Here is an 18451-nt window from a genome sequence, read left to right as displayed (position 1 = left end):
GCATTCCATATATCTGCTATCTTTGAGGAGTACTTTGAATACTCCATGTATGATTGTCAATATGATGTAGTTCTAGTCAGGAGAAAAATAAGAAAGCGGCATGACTGTAATGGGGTCCACATCTGCACCAGAACAAAAAAAAAAATTATTTTTTAGGAAGGGCTCCTGATAATCAGGTCACACTAATATTGAAGAATAACAAACTTTATCTAATGAGGGTGTAGGCATCAAATTCTGCAGGTTACCCATAAATTTACTTTGCCTGTCAGGACTGCAATCAATTTATGCTCTCTTGGGATTATCTGGCCACATAAATCAACATATGATTTGGAAATTATGCAGAAGAGAATATGGACCATGTTTCACAAATGCCAAGCAGCCCAGTATGGTGTGGAAGGTGGTAAATGGCTGGCATAAGGGAGTTTCATCAGCTGTATATATATACATATATATATATATATATATATATATATATATATATATATATATATATATATGTACACATATATATATATATATATATATATATATATATACATACATTTACATATATTTATATATGTGTGTGTGTATATATACATATATATATGTAGAGAGATAGAGAGATAGAGAGAGAGATAGAGAGATAGAGAGATAGATAGAGAGAGAGAGAGACAGAGAGATAGATAGATAGATAGATAGATAGATAGATAGATAGATAGATAGATAGATAGATAGATAGATAGATAGATAGATAGATAGATAGATAGATAGATAGATAGATAGATAGATAGAGAGATAGATAGATAGATGATAGATAGATGATAGATAGATAGAGAGAGAGAGAGAGATAGATAGATAGATAGATAGATAGATAGATAGATAGATAGATAGATAGATAGATAGATAGATAGATAGATAGATAGATAGATAGATAGATAGATAGATAGATAGATAGATAGATAGATAGATAGATAGATGATAGAGAGAGAGAGAGAGAGAGATAGATAGATAGATAGATAGATAGATAGATAGATAGATAGATAGATAGATAGATAGATAGATAGATAGATAGATAGATAGATAGATAGATAGATGATAGATAGATAGATGATAGATATGCTATAACATCTCATTATTGAATTGTCTGAAAAATAGGGCTTTGTATGATCAAATCTAAAAATGTTGTCTGGCATTAGAGGAAAAAAAGGACTCTTTGCTTAAAAACCAGTGCCACTCTTGTCCATGGACAGTGCCACTTTATTCCCATTGAAGTGTATAGGACCTAAAACCAGACACAAATCATGGACAACAGTGGCTCTGTTTTTGTAAATCCTGGACCATTACTTTAAGGAAAGAAAATAATAATAAGAAACATAGATTATTTAGGGTAGGAAAAGGTAAATCCATGACCTTTTTCTTGAATGATTATTGTTAGAAAGAGCCACATGCTTCAAAGTAGTTCAACAAGAAACTTACAACAATAGCAATGTTTAATGAGCCAAACAAACCAGGTAGACAGTAGATGGATTCCTGAATGAGCTGGTGTTTAACTAGTTCCCGGGGAGGGGGTGTTTAATCATTGACTCTTGCTGTACCTACATCTGGCTTTCTGATGTCTATCTAAAACACGAGGCCTGCTTTATACCTCATTCAATGCAGAGCAAAGGTTGATGGTTAATGTGAAGGATGCATGTTTAAAAAAAATCCTGTGTGTATTTTTTTGATTTGTGTTCCTTGTTTTTTTCTTTCTTCTCTTGAATTTTTGAGTGGGCAGAGAGATGACTCATTCTTACAAAAGAAGTCTAAGATTATTTTACTTCATTCCGAGATCTATGGTGAATGTTAAAGTGGAAACTGCTACCAAATAGGAAGAAAATGATAATCATAATATAAGTGGAATAGGAACAGAACAAAATAATATCTGGAACTTAATTGGTTATTATAAACACCATTGGTTTCCATTTATAAATGGACCTCAACAAGATGAGGTCCCAAACATGATGAGGTCATCGGGACCTTTATTTTAGCTTGGCTGTCCAATTACCTCTCTCTTAAAATACAATCCCTGGAGTTTTTGTGACTTGTATACAATTCAGTGCACAAATTTTACTCTTTCCACAGAAGACCACTGAAATGTCTTTCTACTCAAATAATAGGGTAAATTCCCATGGTCCTTTATGGAGTGCAAGTGTTCTGCAAATATGCTGGACAATAAAAGTTGCAGTTAAAGGAAAATGGGTGTTATGCTAAAGTCTAGGGCCTAAAGTGGAACTCAACAACCACAGAAGAGAGTATCCCTGTGTCATGCACCGCCCCCCACAGGTCATACCAGGAATTACACAGTGTATCAGTTATGCCTAGAGTGTTCCTTTAACTGTACCTCTTGGCAGCTGAGGAATTTCAGATGCATTTAGTCAAACACATTGTGCTGCACAATGGATATCTATAGAACAAAACTATCGGACGACAGATGTCACGATCTGTGGGTATGTAGACCCACTAGGCCGCACCTCCGTAGCGGGGTAGCAGCTGGCCAAACAACAGTGTACCAAGTCAATATAAAATCCGAGCACAAGGGTACCTGTAATAGTCCAGACAGTAGCAACGGGTTAGGCTCAGATGGGACCATGGCGGCAGGTGATGCAAAACATGGCAGGTGACACCAGAAGTGGTGTAAGTCAGCGGGTATAGTAGACGGCACAACACGACTACAACACTAGAGATGGCACAGAAACAAATACAGCACAGGATACAGGATACAGGTCGCAGGGCACGGGAACAGGATACGACGAAGTGACCATTTGCAAGACTGAGAGCAATACAAACAACGCTCAGGCAATGAGTGAAAGGGCAGGGGCCCTTTTATAGTCCAGGGTGATTAGGGCTAGTTAAAACAACATTTTGAAGTGCACGTGCTGGCCCTTTAAGGCCGGGCACGTGCGCGCACCCTACCCGACACTGCAGACCGGAGCGGAAGTGAGTGCTGGCGTCTCCTGGGGAGGAGATGCGGGCTAACACTCACAGATCCATGGCCTCGGCTGTCGAGGGTTGAGTCAGAACGACTGTCCGCAGCCGTGGACGTTACAGATGTCATTTAGCTATAGCCTTAAAATGTAAAGATTAAAAGTACGCCGAAAGTAGGCTTCACGTGATCGTAATTTCACTGCTCAACAAAATTTACAAAATAATTAGCAATCCATTCATTAAAGTGGCTATGTGTTATTGGCAAATCCATACCAAAAATACAACAATAAATTAAGGTGTTAAGACCATATCATCACTCGAAAGTGACCTTGCGGAGATCCAACAAGTCTTTAGTGCAATGCTCCCTGGGAAGAATTATGCAAACTTTCTCCTGCAGAAGGAAGAAAACTGTCTCTCTAGTGACACCTATTGGTGGCTACCCCCTTTACAGAGCCTTGAAACATGTTATCAGCCCTTCCCAGAGACACACACACACACACACACCTGTAGACAGCACTGTTCTGGAGAAAGATTTCTTCCTTTTGGAAGATCATAATATCTTAAAAGTTGAGCTATAGTGCCCCCCCCCCCCCCTTGTAATTGCTCATTCCTTAAAGTGTGTGAGAACAGCATAACGTCAACCAATGATTGACCTCAAATTCACAAGAGAACAATGCAGGTTAAGCTTTAAATACCAGATTTAGTCTCAGCCGAGCTCCACAGCTTATGGAGCAGATGAGATTTGCCAGATACCTGCTAATACACATCATTCACAAAAATACCATTCCATTTAACCATGCCACAAAAGGAAATAATCGTAACTGCGGGGATCACTCCAGCAGCATGTGGTTTTAATAGTTTAATTGCTCCAACTATTTATTACTGTTTCACAGGAAGGAAATGTTTGTAGTTCTACTTTCAAAGTAATTGTTTTTTTGAGAGCTCAGATATGTTTGCGCCGGCCCTCAGTCATACCAGTCTGTAGTCATTAGATTACATTGGCACCACTTAAAGCAAATAATTGCATTTTCTAAACTGACTTTAAAATAAACACTGATTTTATAATATGTGTCACATAAAAGTCATCAGGCTGTCAGTATTTGCATACGTTTAGCTGTAAGGCGATTGTAGAAAACAAAGCTATAAGTACAAACCTTAGGGGTTACTGTGGATAAACCCGTCTCTTTCCTTTTAAGTGGCCATGGGCAGATTCATGGGCACCACCTGTCAAATGTCAATAGGTACCAACAGCATGGAATTTCCAAGGTGCTCATTCTGCTTTAGGGCCTGTTCACTTCAGCGTTGCTTTCCGTTGGGGGAACCCCTCAATGGAAAGGCAAACGGAAACTTTAACTTCTGTTTGCACCATCATTGATCTCAATGGTGACGGATGCTTTGCTTATGGTTTCCGTTTGTCACCAGTGTGAAAAGATTCCGTTTTGTTGACGGAATCAATAGCGCAGTTGACTAAAAAAAAAAAACGGAACCCTTTCACAACAGTGACAAACGGAAACCATTAGCAAAGTTTCCATCACCATTGAGATCAATGGTGATGCAAACGGAAGCTATGGTTTCCGTTTGCCTTTCCGTTGAGGGAAAGCTCCGACAGAACCCCTCATCGGAACACAACGCTGATGTGAACAGGCCCTTATCATCAATGTCGTGTAGACAAAGGGCTTATTAAACATTTGTTTTGATTCTTAAATCTTTGACATCCAAAAACCTGGAGAGAAAACGGATAGCTTTTTTTCACTTTTAGTCAACAAACCAGCCTATTTTGAAAGCTAGGAGAATACCCTCCCTGTGAGCTTTCCAAAGTCAAATTAGGTCCAGCATTCTGTGCTGATTAATTTATTAATGTATTTTTACAGTGGTCATATTTTCGGACACATCACCTGCATAGACTTAGAATTACCTGATAAAATGCTGGCTGCCTGTACTCACCACTAGAGGGAGCTTACTGCATATTGTTTTCCCATTAAGTTCAATGTATAAACAGTATGCAGGAAGCTCCCTCTAGTGGTGGCTGCAGGCCACTAGAATTTTATAATTTAACTTTATGTCTCTGTAGAAGAATTAGAGCTTTGTTTCAGAAAAAATAATGTTCAGACTGCTATAGAGATATAAATGAATCAACACAGAATTTTGGACCTAACTACATAAAAAAAACCAATATTAATCAAAAATTGTCATTCACTTTAATAAGGGCTAGTTCACACAGAGTATTTTGGAAAACCGGAAACGCGTCAGAAACAGCGCCAAAAACCACCCGAAATCTGTAAAAACCGCTCGCGGCAAAAAGAAGCGACATGTTTTTTCTTCAGGCATTTCCGTCTCTGACCTCCCATTGACATCAATGGGAGGCAGAGATCACGGTTTTCCCGGCGGTTCTTGCCCGCGGCGCTCAGTGGCAACGGGCGAAAAACACAGCGAAAAATGCGGCAAATGTTCTGCCGGCAAGTCAAAATCTGCCTCAAAATTCCTGAAACTCCGTGTGAACAGGGCCTAAGACTCAAAATCACGTTCATAAGAACCAGCGGATGCTACTACACCTACTGAGCGCCCCTTTCTCAAATGAGAATTCTAACCATCGCCACAAAGCCTGTCATGTATGTTAATTACACGGACCACTCAGCTTATTAAAGGGCTGCCCCGAACAGTTACTGCAGCATCGGCTTGTGTTAAAGGGGTCTGTCACCATGACAGATTCCCTTTAAGTGCCCTTAAGCCTCAAAGTCCCTGCTATTGTTGTCCCATCATGGCGGCATTACACATGTCATACATATTATACAACTCAATGTATTATTATGGCTGCAACCTTCTCCCATCCCAAATCATTATGTATTCTGAAATTAAAGGAAATATTGTAAGCAATGTGCCATACTACAAGGAGGTGGAGTAATGAAGAATAGCATTACAAACAATATATATTCATATGCTATCATGCACAGCCTGTGCTCTGCTTTTAGAGTGGCACAGCAGCAAACACACTCCGAAAACATGTCCGCTGTGTTCTTCCCGTCCTGTAGAACAATGTGGTCAGCTGCCAAGGCACATTCCTGACCTTTACTGATTAAAGGGAACCTGTCACACTTAATTAACATATTCTTCTCCTTCAGAACATCAAACTACCTATAAAATATAGCAGACATTTCTATTAAAATGTTTTACAACTTATAAGAGCTAGTAGATAGATAATGATAATAATAAAGTACTATTAGGAATGATAGCGATTTGTCATAAACATTACAGACTTCTGTTATTCAAGTCTTTAGAATATCTGATCAGCAATATAGAGTAAAGGCCCTTTTACACGGGCAAAAAAGAGGTTGCTTCTCGGCAGCGCATCTCCCTGTATAAACAGTGGATGTACTACCGACAAAATGAAGAAATGTATGGGGATGAACAATCATATTAACAATAGTTTACCCCCATACTCCCGTTGATTGCTCCATGTAAATGAAGCAAACGAGCGCTGATCGACATGCTGTGTAAATATCTGTAAAAGGACCTATAGGCTGGCCATACACTTTAGCTGTTGATCAAATGGTCGTTCGGTGGACAGCTATTCCTAATGACTCCCCCACACACATGCACACTCAGCTTTTCAATAGGGAGAAAGCCACTGCCAGACTCCTTTGGCAGCATCTTTTCTCCTTACGAACAAAAGGATCGGGAATATTGAAATTCAATAACCAGATCCTTCACTCCCCCAACATCTGCTGTCGGGAGAGAGTTGGCACTCCGCCATACACATTAGATGGTCGACCGCTCCTCTTGAAATCGGTAGGTTCGGCCAACGTACATCTTAGGCTTCGTTCACATCTGCGTCAGGGTCCTGTTCTGACGTTACGTCGGAACTTCCCGTCAAAACGGGACCTTGACTGAAGCAAACTGAAACCATAGGTTTCCATTTGCATCACCATTGATTTCAGTGGTGACGAATCCGGTGCCAATGGTTTCCGTTTGTCTCAGTTGTGCAAGGGTTCCGGAATGAATAGCATAGACGACTACGCTATAGATTCCGTCAAGACGACGGAACCCTTGCACAACTGAGACAAATGGAAACCCTTTTCACCGGATCCGTCACCATTGAAATCAATGGTGATGCAAACAGAAACCTATGGTTTTCGTTTGTTTCAGTCAGGGTCCCATTCTGACGGGAAGCTCCGACGGAACGTCAGAACGGGACCCTGACGCAGATGTGAACGAAGCCTAATGTGTATGGCCGCCTTTTCTGTATCAGAATCTACAGAGCACAGATGCAGCTCCTATATACTAAAAGGAAAAAAAACTTTACAGATCTCTATCTCCCTGAAAGGGAAATGGGAAACAAGAGTTTGATGCTAAGAAATCATTCACAAATGACCCCTGTTTTAAATTAACTGGTTTGTGTTTGACTATTTCACAATCTGTCTACAGATAAAGGACAGGTCGTAAACTCAGGAGTCAAACAACTTTACTAAAGAACAATGATTCTGGTGCTAATCTCAGTTCCCCAATTTGGACTGGTTAATCTTGGTGTCAGAATACCCTGACAAAGTTAGATATTTTCTAGACCTTAGCTGAATCTAAACGCAACCATATACACTGTACCAGATAGCTGCCAGCAAAACAATCCTAAACGATAGATGTGTACAGAATAGCTGTCTGAATCTACCATAATCTGCCATATTAGCATTCATGGGGCTGCTTTTTTGTCACCTGGTCACAAAGGACCCTCCCTTCTCCCACTCTTTGCTCTCCCTGGCAGTCAAACCTAGTAAAATAATTATCTTACTCCCATCCTCACAGTGTAGAGATACTGTTAACTGAATCTATGCCTATAAAGTATGAGACACAAGTTGTATTAGAGACAAAGTGACTTGTTGTTTCGCAGGAATATGTAATACATGCTAGAGCCGGCACCCTACTTCATACTTTATAAGATAACAATGTTAAAAAAACACAGAATGCTGGGAAGTGTAGTTCAATAGTGACACCAGTGATACTGGAAGTATGTAGCTTCTTCACCTACTTCCGTTTTCGATAGAATTCAAAGTAGATGGCAGCCTGGGACATAACTGCATGGAGGAAAGGTAACGGGTACGGTTTTATTGTGCATTTTTCTATTCAAATCTGAAAATATATACATTAAAGCCAATGAGAGGCCAAGAACAGTGACCTTTAATGAACTCATATGACAGGAATATACTGTTCAATGGAAATTATTCTCCCCCTCTACCCACCAAAGATTTTATATAAAAAAAAAATTATACCACCATAATGTTTTCAACTATCAGTTCATCTATATTAACTCGTTTGTAGTTTATGTTTCATGGTCAAGTAACAGTAGTTTTACTCTAAATTTTCAGTTTGTCATTCCATTTATAGTAATTGATGAATTACAATGCATTGTGAGTCTTTCACTTACCTGATTGACATGATTCAATTTATCAATGATCTGGTTGATTACAGGTTCGGCACTTCTGGCCTTTCCTTCCTGGTTGCTTGTTTGAACCTTAAAGCCGTTTTTCACTGTATGGGGATGAAACCTGTAATTCAGAATACCAATGGATTACAAAGCTGTCAAGACTGATCTACAATGTCAAGCAAGAAACTCTATTAAAAAATATACACTATGGTGATGGCAGACCTTAATGTGTAATGACAGGCCCCAAAGACTAAGACATTGAGCAGTAGAGGTGAGGAGGTAGCACGATGTTCACTTTCCAAGTCATTACAGAGAACTGTACATGGATGTAATTAGTTTTTTTTTTTAATTTAGAAAATCAGGAAAAATGTATTTTAGATTAATTTTCTATAAAAAATAAATAAAAAATTCTGCAAATGAGGGCCCGGATGCAACATTGTCCAGCTGCACCTGTGTTCTCTATGCGCAGGTGGTGAAGGCAGAACAAGTTCCACCGTGGCTTCCCTCGCACAAACTACAGCAGATTTGTAGAGGGACGAAACATTACATGGTCACGCCCAAAGTGGCCACTGGTACATTATTATGCGGGCTGCTGTGTTACCTTGCCTACTTTTCCTTACTGCCAAACAGATGTCTGAAGAGTTTGTCTATTCCAAACAAAAAATTTGATGGAATCCAAGATCTAGGGCGCCTTAAAACGTATCTAACTTTTCAGATGACTTTTCAGACTAAGCTGTCATATGTGCGTCCATGAGGAATAACACTATTTCTGACCAGTATATGACTTGTATTGTGCACTTAGCAGTTTTCCCCTCTGCAGGCTCTATCTCTAATTCTCAGTTGTCTCTGTGCTAGTGGGCGGAGCCTAATGGCTATAATGTCTTCTATACATTGCACACATGGAAGAGGAGAATGCTGCTCTCCTATCTTTATCTCTCCCAAATATAGAAGCTACAGCAGCATGGAGGAGATCATACAGCAGTAATGAGCAGTGTAGCTGAGAATCCAGCACTGGGGTGGCATAGAAATTTGATCGGCAGCCTGTGTCTTTCTTACTGTTCTCCTGCTTCTTCCCCCTACTCCCCTCCTCTCTCCATAGACTTGTATGCAGCATTTCTGTTTGCTGACTCAGCCTCTCTCCTCCTTCAGCTGCTACCCCTTCCCTCTCCATAGACTTGTATGGCCAGACTGTGAAGAGACACACCCCCACGTTTTGCAGCCAGTCAATTCTGTTCTGTAACCAGGTTTTGCTTGACAACAGGAGGTGGACAGCATATTACAGGAAGAGAAACACCTAAAAGCAGTAACATCACACAGAATTTGCATGGATAAAACAAGTAGATTTTAGCAGTAAGTAAATCACAAAGTTGATCTATATCAGGTACACTATTAGATTAACATCATTTGTTTGAAGAGTTCGTGTCTATTTTGAACTGTTTTATCATAAATTTTCTAGTGGTCCAGGCTGATTTAGGGGTCAATATCTAATAAGCATGGTAGTCCAGTGTGGTAAGTTTAATGTGGCTAAGGGGTTAATGATAAAACAACTGTCAGTCTAGGGTGCCTAAGGGGTTAATGGTCTAGAGTGAATTGGAGGGTTTGTGGTAATATCCATGTAGGTCTTTAGTGCGTAAGGGATTAATGATGATATCCATGACACTTTAGGGTCAGGTTAATGATAATATTCCTAATGGTCTATGGTGCCTAAGATTTTAATAAAAAATGGTGGTCTAGGGTGCCTGAGGGATTCATGATTATATCCATGGTACCCGGAGGCGTCTAAGCTATTAAGGAGCTGCTACTAGACCAAAGATGTCTGCTGCAAATGCACACATAGTTACAGTATTTCTGATACAGACTAAGAAAGAGAGGAATAGGGTTAGTTACACGCCCTCATGGGTCATAGCTAGCAGTGCACCCAATGTCCAGGCCAATATAAATAACCGATTGAGTCATGAATGGGCCACAGCTCGTGGCAGGACAGGGATAGGGTAGTGGAGTGCTTTTGATTAAAAGTTTTGTTCGCAGCTTTTATCTGCTACACATAGTATTGATGTCAATGTGTTTTTTATATGTGATACTTGTGCAGACCATTCAAGGCTCGTGTCCTAGGATATTGGTAGCGTGTGCCAACTGAGCTGGCGTGCCCCATAACTTATTGTCCACACGTCTTTAATTCACTGACACAGGCGTGCTGAGCTACTCTTTTATGTTTAATACACAACATCTCTCAGATGCCTCAAGTTCTTTCTTAGAAGGTTATTAACACACCCTGTTTTATGAGTGTGTATTTATAAAGCAGTAAGGAGTGATGTTCTCACACCGCCATCTAGTGGGCACTGGTAGGTATTGAAAAAGCAAAGGCTTTTCTATTTGATGTGCTCATCTTCATTTTTTAACAGTTAAAATTCTGATTGACAATCTACATATCACCTGCGAAATACAACTTCGAGAATAAAACAGTATAAGAACAGAATTTCCCAGCAGCAAACTCCAACTTTTAACTCATCAACACTCTTTCCATCACATAAAAGTTCTGCCCCGTCACCAACATTTTATAACAGGCAAATGTACCTAAGAAAAGCTTATTAAATGTTGATTTGGATGGCCACCATTCTAAATCCCCTTTCAACACCATTTTGCAGTTTACCTGTAGAATAAATCTACAAGAAGATTGAGTAACTTTGTAAATCCATTGCATTACTTACCTTGTACTGATCCGGAGTCAAAACCTGTATTATAACTTATAGTAGAGGCCACGGTAATGTTAAAGCTGGATGATTAATCAGTTATAGATCAGTGGTCAATAACCTGTGGCTTTCCAGCTGTTCAGAAACTATAACACCTTGCATGATGGGAGTTGTAATTTTGCAACAGCTGGAGGGCCACAGGTTGGAGACCATCATAGACTATGAGCAGATTGCTATACCTTGTTTACACTGCGGGGGCGCTAGAGGGGAAAATTAACAAACATTAGAGCCACAATCACCTTACCTTGCGTTTTTCCGCAAGGGGTGACCCCCATGGTTTGCTAATTTGTGTATTGAATTTATATTTGCACATTTTTTTATTGTTGGAAATAAATATGTAGCTTTAAAATTGCCAATTTTCTAGCTGCATATGTTGGCATTTTTTACTTCCCACTATGCTCAGAGATTTTTACCAAAACATTACAGGTGGATCTTTTGACATTAACGAGAGTAAATCTGGTACAGTGCGATAGGGATCGCTATAGGGATGCAAAGCTTGTACTTATAGTACAACATATGACCCTCTCACATCTTAATCAGATTTCAGACATGCGGCCCACCTTATGTATACATACACCTTTTATTAGCTCACTCCTGAACATTTAATATGTGGCATGTTTCATTATGCTAAATTATTAAGCATTTTATCATTTACAAACAGTCATGACAAGCTGACCTCCCTAATATAAAAGACAGGCGCTACGCTACACATTTATTACAGTCTAACAATGGCTTTTCCAACATGACCCCTGTAAGAAAACAGTATAGAAATGCTATCCTAATCTGGACTTGACATATCCCCCCATAAAGAATGTTGTATATTATTTGTATTTGTACAGATGCAGACAATGTTATTGTAAGATTAGCGGAAGATTTGGCAATCTCTCAGGCATAGCTCAGAAATTAGAAACTGACGTTTTCCCATAGACTTGTAGAGGTTTAACTGCATTTTTGGTGAATTGCCAAATCGGATGGAAGCCAAAATTAGTAGTTACACCAAAAAAAAATACAAACTATCAAAAACAGAATATAGCCTGATAAATATCTATGGAAAGTGGAATGAATCAAAGAAGTAATGAAGTAGAGTAATATGGTGATACATAAAAAGAAAATACATTTAATATTTGTTTTCTTCAGACCGTGTGACCCAAGCTGCATGGTCCCTGGAGTGTCAGACATAACAGTGACGGATCAGAGGCTTTCTATGGCTTTCTATACTTCAGACCCACTGAAAATTTGGGGTGAACTATTCTCATCATTAGACAAAGTGAGTTGTGCTGGGTAACTGGGTACTATAATAACATAGTGATCAATAGTGGGTGTCATAGAATGAGACTATGTAGATAAACAATATGTAGATTGGAACCTATGGCTTGAGAACACCAATTGTCAACACACCAATGATCAGAGGAGAAAAATTCCCCACGTAACTATGTGATACTTCAAGAGGACCTGTCACCTCTACTGACATGTCTATTTTAGTAAATACTTGTATTCCCCATGAAATAACAATTCTGGAACATATTATCTTACAACTCTGTGTTGTACCGTTCCTCTGTTATTCCTCCTAAACATTTTGGAATTCATTGTCAACTGGATGTTACTATTCCCTTAGTCAAAGGGGCGTGTCCCTACACAGTCTGATACTGTGATCACTGATTGGTTATGGTCAGTCTGTGTAGGGACACGCCCCAACTGGTAATTTATTCATACATTTGTAGTAGGAATAACAGAGGAACGGTACAACACAGAGTTCTAAGAAAATTTTTATTTCCTTGGGAATACAATAATTTACTAAAACAGACTTGTCCTGAGAGCTGACAGGTCCTCTTTCAGCCATAGCCACCATGTGCCAAAGTTACTTGAATAACTGGACAAAGCATAAAATTATCAAAAAAAAGTTAACCTGTTACAAGTGTCAGACTAGGGTTTCTTGAGCCTTCCAGAGTAAAAGTTTCAGAGTGCCCACTTATAAGCAATACAAAAATAGAGCATGTCTACTTGCAAATACTTTGTAACTAATGCTATATTATTCACATACTGTATCATACTGTATAATAACAAAGAACTAAAAGGTTATTCAGAGATGATCCTAAAAAACACAAATAATGTCACCAGAAAGTTCTCTCTTCCTTTGCCAGCTGCAAAGGTAGTTTTCCTCTGCTGTACATTGCTGGCCCTGTAATGGCTGGGTCCCATTATAACACCAGAACCTGGCCAACCAGTCCTACAGTGGGTCAGCCAAATCCTTCATGTTAAGGTTGCTCTTTTAGATACACAATTCTCATTGGATATTTAACATTACCCTTTGAAATGAGTAAATTGCATATCACCAATAGTAGATATGGGGGAAAAAAATAATTCTATGCGTCTATATACACTTATGAGTGAATTGTCAGGATATATCTGCGTCGGTGATGTCTGCTTTTCATAAAATACATCTTCAGAACAACTTGCTGTAAGACTCTGGAACATGTTATTGAAGTTTCACCCTGTTCTTCTAAATTGTATAACACAGTAAAAAAAAATCTGCACCTTCAAGACCAACTTCAGGAGATGTGTGCATGTTTTTCTGATTATCCAGCGCTTAAATCACTTAGTATAAGAGAACTTGTCGCTACATATCATGCATGTATAATGAGATCCTACACAAACGCCCGTGACCTTGTAGTGCACATGTGCGCCTCTCTTTCATGTGCAGAGGACCATCAAATATCTACCATGTGTTGGGTAGAATTTCTTTCTTTCACCCACATATGCCAAGATTACTAGTTGGATCTGAAGTTACTAGAGCATATGGCGGACTCCCAAGTTAGCCTCTGACTCAACATGATATCACAGTTCTTTGGAGTTCCAGAAGAAAGCATACTTCTTAAATTGAGGAGAACCATCTTGTCTTGTGTGATTTGAGATTTGCAAGCCTAAGGAAAAAATCGATAACCCCTTAAGGACCAGGCCATTTTTAGTTTTTTCCTCTCTATCTTCCAAGGGTCATTACTTTTTTATTTTTTCCCCCACATAGCCGTATGAGGGCTTGTTTTTTTGTGGGATGCGTTTTAGTTTTTAACGTAATCATTTATTGTACCATATAATGTACTGAAAAAAATTATTTGAGGGGGGAATAGATAAAAACAGCAACTTCTCCATTGATTTTTTTTGTTTCGATATTACGGCGTTCACCGTGCGGTAAAAATGACTTGTTATGTTTACTCTGCAGGTCAATATAATTATGGCTACATCAAATTTATAAAAATTTTTTTATCATTTGCTGCTTGTACAAAGAAAAAACTATTTGTTAAAAAAATATATATTTTGTGTCGCTGTATCCTAAGAGCCATAACTTTTCTTTTTTATTGTCAATGGAGTCGTGTGGGGGCTTGTCTTTGCGAGGCATAGTTTTTATTGGTACCATTTTGGGGTACATATGACATATTGTGATATTTACCAGCCCCTATTAAGCCCTGCCTCCATTAAGCCCCAAAACTGCTAGAAAACAATCGGCACCAAACGATCGCATTTATTTAGCAATAGTATTCCGAAGCGTTTTTTGTAGTAAAAAGTTGCATTTCATGGTGTACGCAGTATTTACGCAAACATTTGCAACATTTCTCGGCATTCACCAGGCTTGCAAAGTGCCAAGAAAAGTGGGCGTGGTTTTAGCGGGTGGGCGTGGTCTCAAAGTTTTAGACAGATTTATTAAGAAGCCAGAAAATGGTGCAAATCTGCCCCTGCTTATAGCAGGCATAGATTTAGTTGGCTTTAAGCCAAATTTATTAAAGAGGCATGCGTATTTGTATAAATGTGGGGCAGTTTGTGAAATATTATACGGCAACTCATTAATATTCTACTATTATTGCAATTTTCCCCTTTACGAGTGGGAGTGATCCAATAACAGAGGTGCAGGGATGCTTACGAAAGGTGACCCTAAACTTAAATCCTTCCTGTATGATCATACAATAGAAAAGGAGTCACTTCCAACTCAACTATCTGTTCCTTGAATACATGACAGCGCATATAAACCAGACATCATATTTTACAGGCGCTACCTCCGTCACCTCTTTGCTTTGGCATGTCTCTTTAAATACAGGAATATTTAGGGGCTCCGGTGAGGGAGTTCACTTAAAATGCAACTACCACCTAAAATGTTTTTTTTTTTGTAGTAAAGTATACATACTGTATATACGATTTGCATATTTTAACACTTTAGATCTCCTCTTGAGCTTTGTATCTGAGCCAAATACTGGAATTCTATACCATGTGTGGGAATTTGAGCTTGCCATGAGTCTGGCTTCCCTGTCCCCTCCCTTGGCAGAGAACATTTTAGCACACTTGATTATTAAGTAATGTTATATTCATCCTAGTATAAAATATGCATTAAAGAATCTAATGGGAATTAAAAAATGAAATAACATAACAATATTGTTGATAAAAGGATACAACGTTATTATAACTGGTTTATTTGCAGCGGAGACGTCGAATCCTTATACTGTATTTTCATTCCACGTTGCAAAGAGATCAAAGTAGCTATTCTGGCACCGGTGCCAATTAGAAAGCAATGTATTTGTTTACCCACGGCATGCGGGAATGTATTGACGTGGATCATATAGTAAATGCTTCAACAGCTTGCTGAGTATTCTGAATAGTTATAAATGTCATGTTTTAAATTGGAGAGAGCACGCTCGGTGTCATGGCTGCTTTCATGTGCGAATCCTTCAGCGACGCTCAGCGTTGTGCAGTTAGCGGTATAGATCGGAATCGCCCACTGGGTCCATATTTCACAGGCCAGCTTCATCTATGGCAGCATGCTTCCTGCCATGTGCCATGTTGTCATCATAGACTACAGATGTAAGCTCAAATAATGAATGCCCTTCACTGGCATCAACCAAAGACTGAACTGCTAGTTCACTGTTTATTATCCACAGAGCAGCACGTATATGAAGTGGATTTGTCTTGTGATGTATGGAGGCATAGTTACAGTGGCGTAACTATAGGGAGCAATTGCGACCGGGCCCCGAAGCAAGGGGGGCCCGTGGCCACCCGCACCACATCAATGAAAAGTTACTATAGTGACTGGGGCCTATGTAATAAACTAAACTACACGGGCCCCTGTTACTATAGTAACTGACAGTACATACCCCCCCCCCCTCTTTCCGGAGCGCAGCGGAGGTTCTGACGTCACGACGCTATGCGCTGCGCACAACATCCCGACACTTGATGGAGTCAGGACCTCTGCTGCGGCCGAAGAGTAGGGTAACTTTAATATCACTGGGTTGCTGAAACTGATGGGTCGGGGTCTTCCCCTTCGCTGCTTCCCCTTCATTTCCCTTACTTGCTCACACTGTGAACTGCTGACACGTCAGTGTCGGTGATTCAGCGTGAGAAAGTGACCAGAATGAAGGGGAAGCAGTGCTCGTAAGAGCGGCTGCACCCCCTTCAAAACAGCTGATTGGCGTGGCTCCCGGGAGTCTGACCCCGACCCATCTGCTATTGATGGCCTATCCGGAGGATAGGCCATCAATGTTTAGGCTTTAACCTAAACCGTGTGTTAGGCTTCGATACAGGGCCCCAGCAGACAGTAATTTTATACTGCATAAGATTACTGTCTGCTGGACCCTGTATCTAATCCCAGAGGCGTAGCTAGGTTCTCCTGCACCCGGGGCAAAGATTCAGCTTGGCGCGCCCCCCCCCCCCAAACTCTTTCACGACATATTCCTTCTCACTCACCATGTTTGCTTTCTCAAACAATCAATGAGGTGTAACTTTTTTTTTCACTTTTATTTTAATGTAGCCATTTGTACATTTTACAAGCAGTATAGTTCTATGTGCGCTCCCTGTTTTGCGGATCCGTGATATGCAGCCGTATAAATGGCAACGGACGTGTGCTTGAGGCCATAGGCCTCATGCCCACTTCAGTTTTTTTCATCAGGGTGCTATCCGTTGTTTGAACTTATAGCACCATGACACATTCATTTCAATGGGGCTATGCACACTTCCGTTGTTTTAACGGAACCGTGCCACCGTTCCCTCAAAAATAGGGCAGGTCCTACTCCTGCCCGTTTTTGACAGAACAGTCTCGGCCTTTGCATTGATTTGGTCCGTGAAACAACGGACTGCACACGGAAGCCATCCGCGAGAGGTCCGTGATTCGCGGAACCGTCATTAGCGGCAGTACAACGGCCGACGGAAGTGTGCATGAGGCCATACAGTCAAATCCTTCCTCCCCACTAAAACAATTTATACAGAATCCCCTCACCCCACACATAATATTTACAGTCAAACCCCCCCTCCCACACAAAAACGATTTATAAACACACACACACACACACACACCTCCACACCTCCACACATACACACACACTGTACATACACACACACTGTATAGACACACACTGTATATATACACACACACACACTGTATATATATATATATATATATATATATATATATATATATACACACACACACTGTATATACATATATATACACACACACACAGCTGTACTTATCAGTCCGGAGCTCCGTGGAGGGATCTTCATGTTATGAGGGGTCACACGTTGCAGGCAGGAGGAGAGCTGTGTGTAAGACTGCTCCTCCCCAGCCCTCTCTTCCTCCCTGCCTGTCTCCTAGCTGGGGCTGAACACTTTAATGGTGTTCTCCTCACAGGCAGAGTGTATGGCCGGCTGCATTATATGACATCACATGTGACGTATAATGCAGCCGCCCGGAGCACACACGCTCTGCCTGTGCAGGAGAACATCGAGCATTACATTTACACAGCTCCCACTCCTGTCCCATGCGCTGCCCATGGTACTAAATGTCTATGGGGGTACCGGCCTGGAGGGCACATGCCTCCACTCCCCTGGTCGGCGCCCCCCCTTCCGTGGTAGCTGCGCCCGGGGCACATGCCCTGCCTGCCCCCCCCCCTCATTTTTGACGGAAACAATAGCGCAGCAGACTACGCTATTGCTTTAGTTAAAAAAACAGAAACCTGACAGAACGGAGCCGAGATGATGCAAAAATAAAACCCATTGAAATCAATGTTTTTTTTTACTGAAACGTTAACTTCAGTTCTTGTGGTCCTCTGATGGATGTGCTAGAATGGAAGGCACAACGCAGAAGTGAACGATGCCAAAGATGTCAGTATTAAAGATGAATTTTCTGAAAATTTCCTTAATCTGACGATTTAAGCCCCAAAATTCTATTTGGTCAAAATAAATCAGCCGCGAATCGCAAGTGATCTGATTGCTCTGTCTGACTCTTTGATGTCTTCTAGGACTTTATCCAAGTTAGATACAGTCCTAGAAGAAATCAGAGAGTCAGACAGGGCAATTGAGGCGCTTG

General features: G+C 40.4%; 1 protein-coding gene across 3 annotated transcripts in view; it reads right to left on the bottom strand.

Moving 5' to 3' along the window:
• The window catches only part of GPC3 (glypican 3), a 338054-nt gene that overhangs the window by 123962 nt on the left and 195641 nt on the right, over nt 1-18451 (bottom strand). For all 3 annotated transcript variants that reach the window (XM_075834383.1, XM_075834384.1, XM_075834386.1), the window contains one exon: nt 8360-8480. In XM_075834383.1, the coding sequence (XP_075690498.1) occupies nt 8360-8480 (121 nt within the window). The remainder of the gene's footprint in view (nt 1-8359; nt 8481-18451) is intronic.

This window comes from Rhinoderma darwinii, chromosome 8, assembly GCF_050947455.1.
Source record: "Rhinoderma darwinii isolate aRhiDar2 chromosome 8, aRhiDar2.hap1, whole genome shotgun sequence".
In the NCBI taxonomy this organism is placed as follows: domain Eukaryota; kingdom Metazoa; phylum Chordata; class Amphibia; order Anura; family Rhinodermatidae; genus Rhinoderma; species Rhinoderma darwinii.
The sequence above is the reverse complement of the archived record's forward strand: the minus strand, read 5'-3'. Positions and strand labels throughout refer to the sequence as shown.